Source organism: Camelus bactrianus, chromosome 5, assembly GCF_048773025.1.
Source record: "Camelus bactrianus isolate YW-2024 breed Bactrian camel chromosome 5, ASM4877302v1, whole genome shotgun sequence".
NCBI classification, from domain to species: Eukaryota; Metazoa; Chordata; class Mammalia; order Artiodactyla; family Camelidae; genus Camelus; species Camelus bactrianus.
This window is the reverse complement of record NC_133543.1, coordinates 51,181,789-51,197,602: the sequence shown is the minus strand read 5'-3', so window position 1 is coordinate 51,197,602 and position 15,814 is coordinate 51,181,789. Positions and strand designations below refer to the sequence as shown.

At 43.5% G+C, this 15,814-nt stretch overlaps 1 protein-coding gene across 1 annotated transcript in view; it reads left to right on the top strand.

The window, feature by feature from the left end:
- The window catches only part of LRP2 (LDL receptor related protein 2), a 181,774-nt gene extending 172,941 nt beyond the window's left edge, over window positions 1-8,833 (top strand). The window contains exons 73-79 of the mRNA XM_010971430.3: window positions 189-256; window positions 436-553; window positions 1,076-1,205; window positions 2,252-2,359; window positions 3,871-3,978; window positions 7,089-7,160; window positions 7,338-8,833. Of these exons, the coding sequence (XP_010969732.2) occupies window positions 189-256; window positions 436-553; window positions 1,076-1,205; window positions 2,252-2,359; window positions 3,871-3,978; window positions 7,089-7,160; window positions 7,338-7,499 (766 nt within the window). The 3' untranslated portion in view covers window positions 7,500-8,833. The remainder of the gene's footprint in view (window positions 1-188; window positions 257-435; window positions 554-1,075; window positions 1,206-2,251; window positions 2,360-3,870; window positions 3,979-7,088; window positions 7,161-7,337) is intronic.
- Window positions 8,834-15,814: the final 6,981 nt, after the last annotated feature.

The window sequence follows — 15,814 nt, the reverse complement described above, 5'->3', positions numbered from 1 at the left end:
CTCAGTGGTAGAGTGCATGCTTAGCATGCACGAGGTCCTGGGTTCAATACCCAGTACCTGCATTTAAAAATAAATAAATAAAAATTTAAACTATAAATGAAGAAAAAAGAAAGTGTATTTCCAAAGTCAGATTACAGCAGAAGCCTAAGAAGGCAACAGCTCATGAACAATGCTTCTTTTACTTTCAGGTGTCCTAGTGGCTACTCGGGAGAATATTGTGAAATAGGGCTTTCAAAGGGCACTCCTCCAGGAACAAGTAAGTTTGAAGAATATGAGGGACCTGGGAATGCATCACTGAGTGCTGTCTATACTCTGTTTAACTCAGTCTTCGAAGAAGGAATGGTTCTAGCCCCCAGCCTCTACTGCTAAACCTGCCGGCTCTTTTCCTTCTCTACATGTTCACGTGTTTGCTTCTTCCTCCCTCTTTGATGACAGCAATCGCCGTGCTGTTGACAATCATCCTGATCATCATCATCGCAGTATTGGCGACATTAGGATTTTTCCACTATAGGAAAACTGGCTCCCTGTTCCCTTCTCTGCCCAAGCTGTCAAGGTCAGTTTCATTATGTGGAATATTAATTTTAGAAGCCTGTGTGATATATAATCATGTGAATAAGTTTTTTTTTTAAGTTAAAAAAGCACCCTATGCTATTCACTTCTTCTGCAGAAACAAAAAATATTGAACTTAAAGCAGTCACTTCAGATCCTAGTGTCTTAATCGACTGCTTCTCTGAAGCCTGAGTGCAAATCACATTTTAGAGTCTAAATGGTTGTGCCTGCCGGTGGGCATTGAGTTTACGCTGGAGAACAGCGCTGGCTGTGCGATGGGTGAGGCTTTCCTTCTGCAAGTGCCCAGCTCGCCGTCTCATCAAGCGCAGGCACTCAGGAATGTGCTTGAACGCTTCCAGGGCACTAAGGGAACTTACTCCCATATGTGATGTGTAAATTCAGAGTGGGAACTGCATGTGTCATTTAAGTTAAATTTAGCTAGGGAAAGGTACCAAGGGAAGACTGCTATTGCAAAAGGTTGCTTTAAAAAAAATAATCAGATATTGTTTTAATTACTTCTTTTCAGCTTAAGCAGTCTTTCCAAATCCTCTGAAAATGGAAATGGGGTGACCTTCAGATCAGGGGAAGATGTTAGTATGGATATTGGAGTGTCTGGTTTTGGGCCTGAGACTGCTATTGACAGATCAATGGCGATGGTGAGTATGGTTTTGAAATGACTATTTGAAGATGATAATTTTTACTGTTTCATCAGAGAAACACTCTTGTAAATGATAAAATCAGCCTAGAAAAAGATGAAATATAGTATGCTTCTCAGAATAAAGTCTATAAAGGCAGAGTTAGGAGACATTATGTTTGTTGTAGAAATGTGTCTAAAAACATCAGTAATAAAATTGAAATTTACCCCTGATCTAAGCCACACTGTTGAAGTGGAGTCATAAACAGTCTCAAATTTAATTGGAATCTTAAACAGACTGTTTTTTGGGAAACAGAAGAGAAGGGCCATGATACTCTGTTTTCATGGATGGCTTTTTGTATGTTTAAAGGAAGAGGTGGGGAAACATACATTTCCTAGTCTCATAGTTTCCCACCAATGCAGAGTGACGAGATAAACAGCGGTTTTCCAGTCAGTGGTTGGTTCAGATCACAACTCTGCCACCAAGTATGTAATAATAGGCTTGGAGCTTGATCTCTCCGGCCCTCACTGTCCCCACCTGTAAAATAATAATACCTCCCGGGACGATCAGATCCCTTATAAGTGAACCACTATCCACTGCAACGTCTGCAGTCCACGCTGGGAAGTCATTTTCATTATTCTGCCTTCATCCCAAATCTTGCATTTTCTCCCTTGCCTAAAAGTACAGCGTTATCCATTCTCTATTCTCCCCCCCGCCCCCCCCCCCGCTTCTCCTCTTTGCTCCTCTTCCACTACCCATCCTTCTCTCTGTGTCCAAATCCAATGCCCAAGTGAGTTATTTGTCTTAAGGAGCCATAGAAAACTTGGACATGGGAAGAGGGCTTTCATTTTCTTGAGCTGATGTTAGTGCGTTTCTGTTACTTTACATAAGGGTTTGTCATATGGAGGCCTCGTGTGCCTGCTAGTTTTTTTTGTTTTTTTTTTTTTTTAACAAATCCTTTTTGGGTAAATTTGGCAGAGCACCAAGCATGCCTCCAGGTGTGAGGAGCACACCTTCCTCGTGCAAACCCGATCTGCATCCTTTTTTTTTTCTTTTTTCTCCATCAGAGTGAACATTTTGCCATGGACTTGGGAAAGCCGCCCATAATATTTGAAAACCCAATGTATGCTTCCAGGGACAGTGCCATCAAAGTGGTTCAGCCAACAACAGCCCCGGTGAGAAATCACAGTCCTTCCTTTCGGGCGCTGCTGGTGCCTGGTCTGGTTCCTATGATGATGTACCTTTCGGGTCCTCCCAGCCTTCCTCAATGGAAGGAAGGACGGTGGTCCATCCTCAGCTTCACTCTCTGCAGTCACAGGACTGACCCAAGGACTTGACTCCTGAAAACAATCAGATTCCTGGGTTTTGGCACCCATTCTGGGGGTGCTGACCAAGAACCTTTCATCCTGAGTGGTCAGAGCAAGAGGTCCGCATACACAGTGCCTGACACACGCAGCTTCTCTGTAAATATTTGTAAAGTGAATGAGTGAATGATTGTCAGGTTTGGGGGACTGGACACAAGGGTGTGATTCGAGGTGACCTCCCTGCTTGCCTTTCTTGTACTTTTATGAAAAGTAGAAAGGTCTCCAAAGTTGACGGCAGACACCTAAATTCCCTTTGGTGCGGCCCTATTACTCACTCATCTGTTAGAGGAGCAGGGAGATGAGACAGAAGTTCGGATGAAGGGAAAGAACATTTGATTAGGTCTGGACCAGTAGCCCCGACACCACCGCTAGTGGCAGTTAGCTTGTGTTTCCTTTGTCAAAACAACTGTGGCCTCAGCAAAATAGTTTCATTGTTAACACCTCAACTTCATTTGAACTCACGAGAATATGGAACCCTTTAATATATGACAGAAATGTTGGAGTGGCTTTCTTAAGATCAGAAATATTTGAATCTTGAAAGCGTTTTGCCTGATCCTTTAATATCCAGAGGGCAAAACTTTCATCACACGATAAAATAGATTTTTGGCGTTTTCACCTGAAATCAAATGAGGCCATGCTACAAACACATTTCCGAGTTTGAGAAGAAATAAAGTGGTGAATGTAAAAATATAGGAAAAGGAGTGAGTTTTTACCCTGTAACTCATTAATTACATATCCATGGTAATTTGAGCTAAGGAGGGAATTTTGGAATCACATGAATGTTACAGAGAATATCTAGAGGAGTATTAATTCCATTTTGCATCTTGTTTCAAAAATTCAGCCTCTTTTAAGCAGTCCTCTGAAATTAATAATTTTATTCTAAATATCTAAAAAAAAAAAACCTCTCAATTTACCAATGAGTTTGGGAATAATTCATACTGTTCTTTTTGCATGTGGCTGCCAGTATACAACCAGAGTATCCTTTATCCAAAACTATGGTCAACAGTAGGAGTAAGGGGGACAGAGAACATAGGGAAGGGGGAATAGAAATTGCTGTTACTAAATGAGAGTGTGATCAGTGATGGGTGTATTTGCCTCCCAAGATTAAGGCATGAGATAGATAACTTGGTAGCTGGTGCTCCTGATTTTGGGGAGATAGGAGTGGTATTTATTCCTGGACCACAGGGTTGGTCTCATAATAAAAATGATGCCTGACCATGTCTGTGGGAGAGCAAGATGGTAAACAGAACCAAAGAGTTGATAAGAAACTTTATAGCAAAAATTCTTTCAAAACTGAATAATGACCTTCAATATGCTCACAGGTAACTGAATCCCGAAATGTGTATAACAAAAACTATGGAAGTCCCATAAACCCCGATGAATTAGTTCCAGACCCAAAGTCAACTTCCCCAAGTGCTGATGGAACTCAGGTAACAGTGACTAACTACTGAGATGATACGGGATTTGGGAAGGACTTTGAAATTGCTGTTTACTTATCCTAGGCAAGCCAGAGAGACCCTGATAGGCTCACAGATCCCAAGGTGTGTAGGCGAGTAGTAAAAATAATTTTAAAAGTCATAAACTGAAAAACTTTCCACTACATTCTAACACTGAGATGGAAATGATGTTCCTGCGACATGGGAGATGGAGCAGAAAAGAAGGGACACAGACTTTGGGATCCAGCCTCTTCAAATCAGAGGCATTTAATTTGAGATGATGACTTAGTATGAATAAAGACCTCACTGTGCCAAGTATACATTTAGAGTACCCTTTCCTTTCCTCTGCAATGCAGTTTTTCTACAGTGTACGTCTTTGTTCCCTTAATAATGTGTGTCGTTCTTAGCTCTACTTGTTGTTTCCTATATTCACCACTAGATGGCACTAATTTACAAGCTCTTCATCTATCCCTTGTGTCCATTCATCTTCCACCTAACTTTATTGCCCTCACCTAACTTTATTGCCCTCAATGTGCCAGGTACAGTGTTTAATACTGGAGATTAAAAGAAAGAAAAAAAAAAGACCACTAGACAGAGCTTCTCTACCTTGTATGCAGGCCCTTTGAAATTTATAGACAATGGGATCTAGAGAGAAATTCAAAAAATTTGATATAAAACTTTGTATTAATGGAAAATATGTGATTAGTTTTAATAGACACATGAAGCTGTCTGAGATATAGCTGTTTGATTCTGGGCAAACTATTTCACCTCTGGGCACTAGAGTCCTTAATGTTTGTCATTGGAGGCACTATTGGCACATTGGGTGGGACAGTTCTTTGTGGTAGAGAACTTTCCTATACATTGCAGGAAGTTTTAATGTTCCTGGCCACTGTCCTCTAAGTGTCAGTAATGTTTGCCCCAAGCACTGTGATCCCAGAAATCACTGCCTCCCTGGCCCCCAAACACACTTCTGGTTGAGAACACTAGGGCCTGGACTATCTCAGGTCTAAAGTTCTGTGACTTCTTCTGTGAAACAAAAGTCTGAGGGTAGTTAGAAATCTTACCATTTTATACACTCTCTGTCCTCAAATTGCATAATCTATAAACAGAACTGGTATCTGCAAAGTCATGTTGGATTTTCAGCACCTCGCACATTGGTTCCTGCTCTGCTTGTCCAGGTCAAAATAAAAGCGGAACTAAATTGATGCTAATGAGAAAAGCTTATTACAAAAGTCTCTTTGTCCACCTTTTCATATTTCATTTACTAATTCCTTCTACACACACACACACACACCAAATGTTGTCTTAGAAAGGAATTTCCCATTTCACATTTTTCATATTTCATAGTTTCAAGGGACTGAATTTTTTTTTCCTTCAAGCTACATTGAGAAGTGTATTTTGAAGACTAACTTGCCACAGACAACAGAATATTTGAATGTCACATATTCGATTCCCCAAGTCTGCCTCCACCCCAAGGCCAGATCTGTTTTATATTTTCAACAGTTTTTCTCAGTCTATTTCGAGTCCGTGATCCTCTTCCATAGACAGAGCTCTCTGAGCTGAGCAGGGGGAGTGTGAGGGAGATGCTGCCCGCTCTGCCCCCGCACATCAGTCATCAGAAACAGAGCCAATGCTGAGAGCAGGCCTGACCCATTATACTCCTTTTCCTCCTCAGCTCCATCTTTGCAGTACATTGGTTCTTACTTTTTTTTTTTTTAATCCGTTAAGACTGAGACCCCCCTGAGGTCTGTCCTCCACAGTGTGACGAGCAATTTTCCTATGTCCGTTGCCTTCTGGGCACTGAGAGAATAGCCAGTGTGGCTTGAAGCAGCAGAGGCCTTTGGTTAGGACCACCCTAGGTTGACATGAATGTTCTGGAGAGGCTCCCAGATTTATCCTTCATCAGTAAGTCTGCTCAAAGAACTTAAAGAACATGAACTCCTGTGGCTGAGTTCTGTCATTTTTCAAAAGTCATGTGGACATGCATTGGATTTCCCAAGAGGATAACAATGGACATCCCCACTACTTCTCTTGCTAAGAATGACTTAGCTCCAAGTAGCCATTTCGTACTGAAGCAATGAGTTTTGGCCTTCCCCATTTGAGTGTAAGTTTCCAGAGGCCAGCTCCGACCTGAATGTCTTCATCTGCCCCTTGGTGGTGGTCACGAGCAGAGTAGGTGCTCATTTAAATGTGAGTGATTGTGAATGGCCACTCCTCCTTCTCCCATAGTCTTCGCATGTTGGCCCCCTCCTTTCACAGAGCAAGAGTCACTCCATAAAACACGTGGGCCACCTGCTGGAGGAGGCTGTCTGTTTCCTCGTCCCCCGTTTTCTTGTTTCCTCACATCTGGGAGCCACAGCTGTGACCAGCACTGCTGCCGTGGGCAACTTTTCAGCAAGACAGGAGCCACCCACAGTGGGGGTCCAGGGTCATTTCTCCTTGAGCTACCTTCAGTTCCGGGGCCTCTGCATCCTAAACGCATTGCCTCCTCCTTTAGTTATATGATCTTGCTATGGCTCCCTTTCCTCCCCTGCAAAACAGAGAGAATAAGAGCACCTACCTCCCAGAGTTGCTGGGAAGATTAAATCAGAAACTTGTACAACCCTTGGACTAGGTCTAGACACATGGTAAGCACTCCATAAATGTGAGCTCTGTGTGTTGTCATCCTTATTATGAAGACGGGAGGAAATATGCAGGGAGAGGATATGCTTGAGTTGACTGAGGATCAAGACATCATTTTAGGGAACGAGAGTTCCAGCCGGGCTTCTTTCTTAAATCTTCAGGCAGTCCCTGAAGACATCTCTTACTTGTCTCTGTCAAAGCTTCTGGGTGCTCTGGGCACAGACTCGGTAAGCTATACATTTTACATCAAGGGAGTGTTTTGAAGTTCTTAGATGAAAAGAGCCCAGAGAGTTTCAGTTACTCTTCAGGGACCATCTGAGGAAGAATAGAACAGTTTCCTCCGTGGGCCGGGTCACATGGTCCCAGGTCCCAAAATGCTTTTTCTCTTTGTAAGAAGAAATTTTAAAATCTAGATAGAAGGGCAAGAAACCCACAAAAAAGTGCCATTACTGAAGGTTTTCTGTTTCCTCCTTTTCATTTAGGCAACAAAATGGAATATCTTCAAACGAAAACCAAAACAAAATGCCAATTTTGAGAATCCAACCTATTCTGAGGTAATTTTTAACAATTTTTCTTAGCCTAGGCATTCTTTCTTAGCCATAACTAGCTAAATCGGGCATACACTCAGATTATGCTGAGGAAATTGACCAAGACTTGTCTTCGTCACACAAAACTGTCTCCTGTCACGTTGGGGGAATAAATGACTGATTCCTGTTTCTTTGTGGTCTTAGATGGATAATGAGCCAAAGGTCAGTGCTACTGTGACCCCACCTCCATCACCTTCACCTGCTGCTAAGACTTCTGGGAAAAAAGGCCCCACTCCAACCTACAGTGCAACAGAAGACACATTTAAAGACACTGCAAACCTTGTTAGAGAAGATTCTGAGGCATAGCTGTGCCAGCTATTTAGGGAATAATTAGAAACACACATTTGCACATATATTTTTTACAAACAGAGGAAAAAATTAACATTCAGTACTTTATTAAAAAAATATATATTTTCCCCCTGTACTCTTAATAGTTGGATGTGTCCATGGAAGCAGTCCTTTGTATGTCTTTTTTACTTATGCCATCTTATATTTTTACAAATAATTATCACAATGTACTATATGTATATCTTTGCACTGAAGCTGTCTGAAGGTAATGCTATAAATATATTGTACATTTGTAAATTTTGGAAAGATTATCACATCATTAAATTTGCTAATGAAAGTATCTGCTGAATTGGTTGGTGATCGTTACATTAAATGATCCAGTGAAGAAAAGAATTGATTTGGGGCCTTTAGCCATGTCAAAAGAAGAGGTATCACTCGTATTCTCTGTAGAATTATCAAGGGAATCCAGGCCCCACTCTTGGGGCCATTTTCACACATCAGCACTTAATGTTCAATAGTACATGTAATCTCATTAATAGCATATTGACAGAGGTGCAGATAACACAGAAGGTAGAAAAAGCAATTCAGTTTCACCCTTCTGCATGTTTGCATTATCTAACCAAGACACTGTTTCCTATGTGTTCTCTCACTCGCTGCCAGGTCAGCATTTTAATTTTAATGCCTGAGAAAATCCTGTGTCATGAAGTGTCCTGCAAAGAGTTTGTATGCAATCGAATGAACTCTCATTTAATGGACCCTGGGATGGCTTCCACCGTTGCCTGCATCTCAGGGGGTCACCTACCCTAGAAACCGGAGCTCAGGAGCTCAGTTACTAAAAGCAAATCTGTGTCTTCGTAAAGGAAGGAGCGAAACAAATACCGGTTAAGCAAAGCCTCAGCTGGGTGTTTGTGTTTCTGTGTGTGAAAATTTCCTTGTAATGACTATTTATTTCCTCCATTGAACATGAATAGAAAGGGAAACCGTCCTTACTGAGCCTTTTTTAGGTCCTTTGGCAAAATCGTACATTTGTATCAGAATGTCCTGCAGAGCCTAGCTCTCCTCCTGAATAGCAGCTATAGTCCCTGCAGTGTGAACCCTGGCAGGAATACAGTCTCCGTACCAAGTAGCATTCCCGGCTCTCTGTGCTACTATTGCACGTTTTAAAACAATGAATGAATGAATGGATGGATGGATGAAACATATACTACTGATTATTTTATTTCTGAGTTCTCAAAATATTTTTGCTCATATTTTGAGTGCTTATTGTAATTACTTTGAAATGTACTTTGATTAGAAAGGCAAATGGAAATGATGCTGCTAAAATTTTTCTAATAAATGTGTATTTTATCAAACATCTGTGTGCTTAATGAGTCTGGGTCATGTGTGAATCAGTTGTATTTTGCTGTGCATAGAGCTTGAGGCTTCGAGTGCTGGGCAGCTGGGAAACCAGGAGTGCCCAGGGTTCAGGGCGGGGAGGAGGCGGAGGGGGACAGTGCCCGCAGCCCAGACAGGCCTGGAGGGGTGATCTCAGAGAGGAGAGTAAGATCCTATAGCTTCCCACCTGAACTCTCGGCTGTCAGCCCCCTTAAAGTGCCTTTCAAAGCCATCCATTTCCACCTCCCCTTTTCCTTCCTTACACCCTAGACTCCCAGCCAGTTTCCCATTTCGGATCTAATTGTGACAGAAAGTTGTATGAAATGGGGTGAGAGAGGAGGGTTGTATCCTAGGTCTCGCCAAGTTCCTGGGATGTGATCACCAAGTGAAGGTCCTTGGATTTTGGCAGGAAAGAATTCGAGAGTCAGCCACAGTTAAGTGAGAGCGGGTTTATTTAAAGGGATACACACTCCATAGACAGATTGCAGGCCAACTCAGAAGGCAAGAGAGGACCTGGGAGATGGGGTCGTCTAGGAAAGCGAGAGCCGCTTAGGAGATACAGATTCCATAGGCAGAATGTGGGTCATCTCAATAGGTGAGGGGTCCCGGGGTGCAGGGGTAGTTAGTTTTTACTGGCTCGGTAATTGCATATGCTAGCAAGTGGGAGGATTATTTCAGCTATTTGGGGGGAGGGGCGGGGATTTCTGGGAACTGGGCCACCGCCCACTTTTTGGCCTTTTAGGTTCAGCCTCAGAACTCAGGGCACCTGTGGGTGCCCCACTTAACATGCTGATATATTACAGCGAGCGCATAACAAGGCGCAGGGGCTGCTGGGAGTCGCCTTCTGCCATCTTGGACTTGGTCAGTTCTAACTAGTTTGCGCCCTGCCCTCAACTGCTGTGTGAGTCTTTTCACTTTTGTGCCCTGTCCCCTCCCCGCCTGTCTCAGGAAGGGCAGCGAGCATGGTCGCGGCTGCAGAGGGTTTTGTTCAGCCTGGGATTCGCGCTCCAGCGGTGCGTGTCAGCCCACGCCGGGAGGTAAACGTGGAACAGGGCCGGGAGAGCCTTGCTCCGAGGTGGCTGTGATTCCCACCATTGATATTTGTCTCGGGCGTTAAGCTCAATCAGAAGTTATTCTAGGGAGGTTTTAAAACGAGAATTGGTTTCCTGCTTCATTATTGGGTCTCCCCGGGAAGGAATCAGAGCCCGCTGCTGCGCTTCTGTTCTGTCCCGCGTGCTGGCACCTGGGGGGCGCGGCAGCCTCGAGCCTCCCCGGGGGCTCTCCCGGCCCGCGCCCCGGCCCTGCCTCTGCCTCACTCTGCGGCCCGAGCAGCTGGTGGGGAGGTGCACGGGGGGGGGGGGGGGGAGGAGCACCTGGAGGCGGGGTGCTGCCCACAGGACGGGAAAGCTGTTGCTTAGCATCTCATCACGTGAAGGGAACGGTTTTACTAGCAGACAGGTATTATACCGCATAAGGTGAACTCACAAGCACAAGCAGGTGTGCCCGCAGGAGGCTGTCTGATCACACTGGTCACCTGTTTCCAGGGCTTCCCATTAATTTTTTTTTTAACTATTCTTTCCTTGATTTGATCACTCACTCATTCGCCTGTGTTCTTACCAGAACTCAGCTGTTGACAAATGGACGCAGAGCAGAGACCATGGGTTTAAGGAAAATATATAAGAAGGCAACTTTTAGTTGTGAATTCCATCCATTAACTTTTTTTTTTTTTCCTGAATTGGAAAAAGACTGCTATTAGTTGATTTTTGAGGTGGAGTATCTCAGGCTGCTTCAAAGATGGTTAAGAGCTAGTTAGGCCCTGGGGTGAGGGAGGGGTCTGAGGAAGCTGGCTGGAGATGCACATTCTGGAAAGAGCTCTGGCCTTGGAGCCTGGAGCCCTTGGTTGCCCTTGGCCTCTCGGCCTCTCGGCCTCTCGGCCTCTCTTCAGCCTTCCCCTCTGCATCCATCAAGGTCACAAGCCACATGTCATAATGAGGATACTGTATGATTCTGAATTTCCTCTCTGAAGGCTCCTTTAAGAGCATAAGGCATAAAATTGCTTTCTTTATCTGAGATTTGCTTTGAAATAATCCCATGTGTGCTGGGGAGTGGGTGAGGAGCAGGATATAGATACAAAAAGAGTGGCCATGAGTCGGTGATTGTTGAAGCTGTGCATTGGGTACACAGGGTTTATTATGCTATTCTCTCTATTATGTATGTTTATAGTTTTCCTGAGTAAGTTAGATACTCACATCCTTCAGTTGTACTTGTGAATCATCACATACGAATCGCTTCCCCCAGGATCCAAATAATACACATTCACAAATTGTACACATAGCGCTTAGTTCAATATTCGTACTCCCCTGGGTTCTAGGCACCAGGGATACGAAGAATAAAAGCTAGTGAAATGTTTGCCATGTGCCAGGTTCAGTTCGGACTGCTTTACGTGTCTTGTCTTGCTTCATCTTCATAACAATCTTATTATCCCCATTTTACAGATGAGGCACAGAGTGGTCAAACACCTTTCCCAAAGTCACACAGCTTGAATTACACCCAGCTTTATCTCCAGAGCTTATGCTTTTCAACCCATTACTATGGCCGCTTCCCTTGGGAACTCGTAGTCTAGTGGAGGAAACTAACCCCAAAACAGTGTGATGTGGGAGCACAGACAGCAAGCCAGGCCAGCACAGATTTTCAAGTTTAACACTAAAAGATGAATTTTGCCAGCAAAGGAGTTCAAGGGTGGGGAGAGGCAGAAAAGGCAGCACCATCAAACACAGGAGGTGGGAAAGGACACAGGGTGTTAGAGGACAGCAAACAGTCCAATGTCAAATACTGCTTGGCTTAAGAGCACAGAGGAGAGGATATGGCAGCCACAAAGGCAGCTTGAAAGGAGGTTGCACAGGCCCATGTATGAAAGGTGTTTAATGCCCAGGAGAGGAAGGCCAGCTTAGGAAATCATTGTGTCACGCCACTGGTGGCTCTAACCACAGCCCCTGCAAGGGACAGGTCAAAAAAAAAATTCACCTGGATATGTCAACTCTTGAAAGTTACCAGCCTTGCTGGGGACTTTTAGTCACACCAGTTCTGCACCACTCCTTCCTGAAAGTGAGTTAATTCACAACATTTTGTCTGAAAATCAGTCAGGCATCTGCATTCACTTTGTGTCTGTGATGTTCTGGAATAAGCGAGAGGAAACAAAACAAATGGGTCTCTAGAAGCTATGAGACGTCACTGAGTCCCTGTAGCTCACAGTATCACCTGTCTCTGAATGCTGTCCCCGCCTTGTGCAGACCAGAGCGGAAGGGCGCATATTTCTGTTCCTCTGATAACTGATGTCCCCTAATGAGAGTCATTGGTGAAAGTCTGACATGAAAATGTTTGTAAAGAGTGTATGTAACCCACTGCCCTGAACTACAATAGCCATGATGATGAGCGTTTATTAAGTAGAAGAGAAGGGGAGACTTTTTTAAAAAAGGAAATTATTTTTAAAAGCTCCTTGGTGAGTTTAATGTGCAGCCAGAGTCAGAAATACTAATCTAGATAGAAGTGGCTAATCATCTTAGATTTTTTTTATTTAAATGAATGGTGTTATGGGGATGGTCAAGATTGTTACTGAGTCTTTAGAGGAATACACGTGTCTTGTCTGTAATGAGGCTGGTGGATGATAAACCGTTGGGTCTCATTTTATTGTCATTTGAGGGTAATGGAAAGCTAATAAAGACCTCTAGACATGAAAGATGGGAAATTCAAGGCTGAGAAAGGTGAAGTGCATATTCGGGTCACAGCCTGGGGAACACAGCCACATTTCTTGTTCCAACGAGCCAGGGTTAGGGCCTTGCACAAATTCCCCAGTGTCCCGCACCCAGCCCTTCTCTGAATGGGAGAACAGGTTGATGTAGGAATTTGTCCTTCTATTTCTTCCCACGTTGCCAGACTCAACTCCAGGGGACTTTTCTTTAGTTATGGCCTGTTAGTTTCCCTGAACCCCATTGTGGCTGTAGTCCCTCAGGAGGCCTTTGGGGGCCGGGGAAGAGGAGACTGGAGAGTCCTGAGCTTTTCTGACACTGAAGAAACTTTTACCCCAAGATAGGTAGGATGTAGTCTGTTTCTAAGAGCACAGTTGCGTATTTATTGCTTCTAGGTTTTCGTCTGTTGAGCTTTTATGTTTTTATTTATTTATTTTTTTGCAAACTCAGGATTTAGAGGATAAGTAGCCTGGAGCTGTCCCTGGCACAGTCCTTTGCTGCCGTTTTCCAAATCTTCGAGGGACCAGATGCATTCAGTGGAGGGCAATGGAGACTATTTGCCCACAGAAGATGGTTCCCCACATTCATGTGTTGGGCACGGGGAGTCCACTCATCTGTCTTTGGCCCTTGCCAAGGGCCTCACGCAAACAGCTGACACAGATCTGTGTCACACTGGCAGGATCACTTCTCCTGGAGAGTGAAGAGCTGACTAAGTGGCCACATGACCTTGGGTAAGTCATTTCACTTCCCTGCTGATTAGTAGCTTTATCTGGAAAGGGAAGGAGTTGGACAAGGTTATTTCTAAGTTCTCCTTTAGTTTTCAAGCGCTATGGTTCAGTGATTTATCTGTACTTCATTTGGTTCAGTTGAAAATCACTGCAGCTGTTTCAGTAAGTTCTAAGCTTGTTACAGCAACTTCAAAGAAGACAGAGTCAATTATAGCTTTTTAGTTTTTAATCCTCAGGTGCTGTCTGTCTCTAGGTGAGCTATCAGACGAATTTTAGAAAATCCTTTTCTTTGTTTCTTTCTTTTTTTTGACATATCTGAAAGCCTGCCAATCAATTTCAGGGCTGAAAGTTGCCATGAGGGGTTTCTTTTTACAGGAAGCTCCTGCAAACATTGTTTATAGGGCCGGGGCTGCAGGGGCTCTTCGTGGGACCCCAGGCCCATAGGGAGTGTCCTAAGGCACATGAAGGGACCCTAGTCAGAGAGTGAGGCTGGCTGCAGGACCAGGAAGTCCCCTATGGAGAACCAGTGGCATCTTGCTGACTTCCGATGAGGTGTGAGGTCCATGAAGGGCTCTGGGTTAAAGAACAGATGAACCTAGAAATAAATCAATCATGATTTTCAATTCTTTGAAAGTTAAACTTGAATTTATTTTTTAATTGTGGTAAAATACACATAATGTAGAATTTTAAACTTGGATTTTTAATCATCAGACTGGTATCTGGAGCCGTTTTTGGTTTTTTTCCAAGATAGCCTTAGAAGGCTGCCTATAATGGCTTTGATAATCCCTGAAGCATGATATCGCTTTCTAATATTCTGACTGTCAGAGCCTATGAAAAGATGGCAGGAAACCCTGCTCAACTCAGCCCAGCCCAGCCAGAAATGCTCTCTTCAGCTATGATGGCCATGTGAGTTCCTTCTCAGAATGGGTTGAGCTGTGGTGTTGGGTGCAGAGCCACCAGTTAATAACTTAAGCAAGTGGCCACCAAACCCTGATTTAGGAGTCAGCCATGGTATCTTAGAAAGTGAAGCAGAGTTGGAGCCATGACTCTTCCCCTAACTAGTGGGCTGACCTTGGAAAAGCTGTAGAGTTTCTCCAAACTTTGAAATCTTTTCTAAAAACAAATGAAGATAATAAATTTCACAGGGCTCTAATGATGATAGTATTTATTCATTCACTCCACAAATACTGAACAAGCATCTACTAGGTACCAGAGAATAGTATCAGATAGTAACAGAGCACCTTATGTAAAGCATCTCATTTAATTCTGACGTCTTATACTGGACGTACTCTTTGTAGCATTTTACAGCTCAGAAAACAGAGACAACAGCTGGGAATGTGCTTTTTTAAAATTAAATTATAAAATTATATTTTGGTAGTGATAATTATAAAATAATTTTATAATTTTGTGTAAATTATAAAGCACAATACAACATACTTTGGCACAAGATCATGACCTAGGAAAAATTTTACTTTTCTTTCTCCATTTTATTTATTTATTTGTTTATTTATTTATTATTTATTCTTACTTTTTTTTTTTACTTTCTCCATTTTAATTCTGTGGATTTCTTAGTAACTTACCCTGTCCAGCAACAACAGCTATAATAGCAGGTAGTCATTGAATGTCTCCTATGTGCCAAGACCTCTTCTAAGCCTTTTCTGAGTATTAACTCATTTAATCCTCCCAACAACCCTATGAAGTAGGTAATTATTATCAGCTCCGTTTTACAGATGAGGAAACTGAGGTAAGAGAGGTTAAATAACTTACATAAGGTCGTGCAGCTATTAAGTGTTGGATCCAGCATCCTAACTCAGACAGTCTGGCCCCTGAGTCCACCCTCCACACCACTGTGCCAACTGAGTTCTGACATAAGTTGGCGAGGAAATATCTCCCCCAACCCACCCAGACCTACCTCCTTCTCCATCCCTGCTCTCACTGCCCACCAGCTTCCTAGTCTTAGGAACCTTTCCCAACTCCTATCAAAGCTTCCTGTCCAAAGGAAGCCTTCAGTGACTTGTATTCCACTGAGGGCAGGTAAATCCATTGTGGCCCCTGTGTATTACTGTCATGACCTCAGGTAATGCTAATGAGGTTTAATAAGAGCCCTTGGAGGAGAGGGCTTCTGTCACACCAGGGACCTCCTTGTACTGGCTGGCTCTTGGGTGCACCTTCTCCAGTTGAGTGCTGGCTCCTCCCCCTAGGATAGGCCACGCTAGCCCAGACTAGCTGTGCCAGCCAGCATTAACCTTTCTTCATGAAGTCATTAGCATTTAAATATATAACAAACCAATGCCTTGGTTTATTCTGTGGAGAAATAAATCTTCCCAGACAGGCTGAATATTTATGGTGCGTCTCCTGCTGTGTCGACCAGCAAGGCTCTCATTCCTGGAAAACAAAGAGGCAGAAAAATGTGAATGGCAGCTGCAGTGATTTTTCTGAGCTCTGCCTGCAAACAGATGATGGAGTCAAATAGCTCAGACAGCTA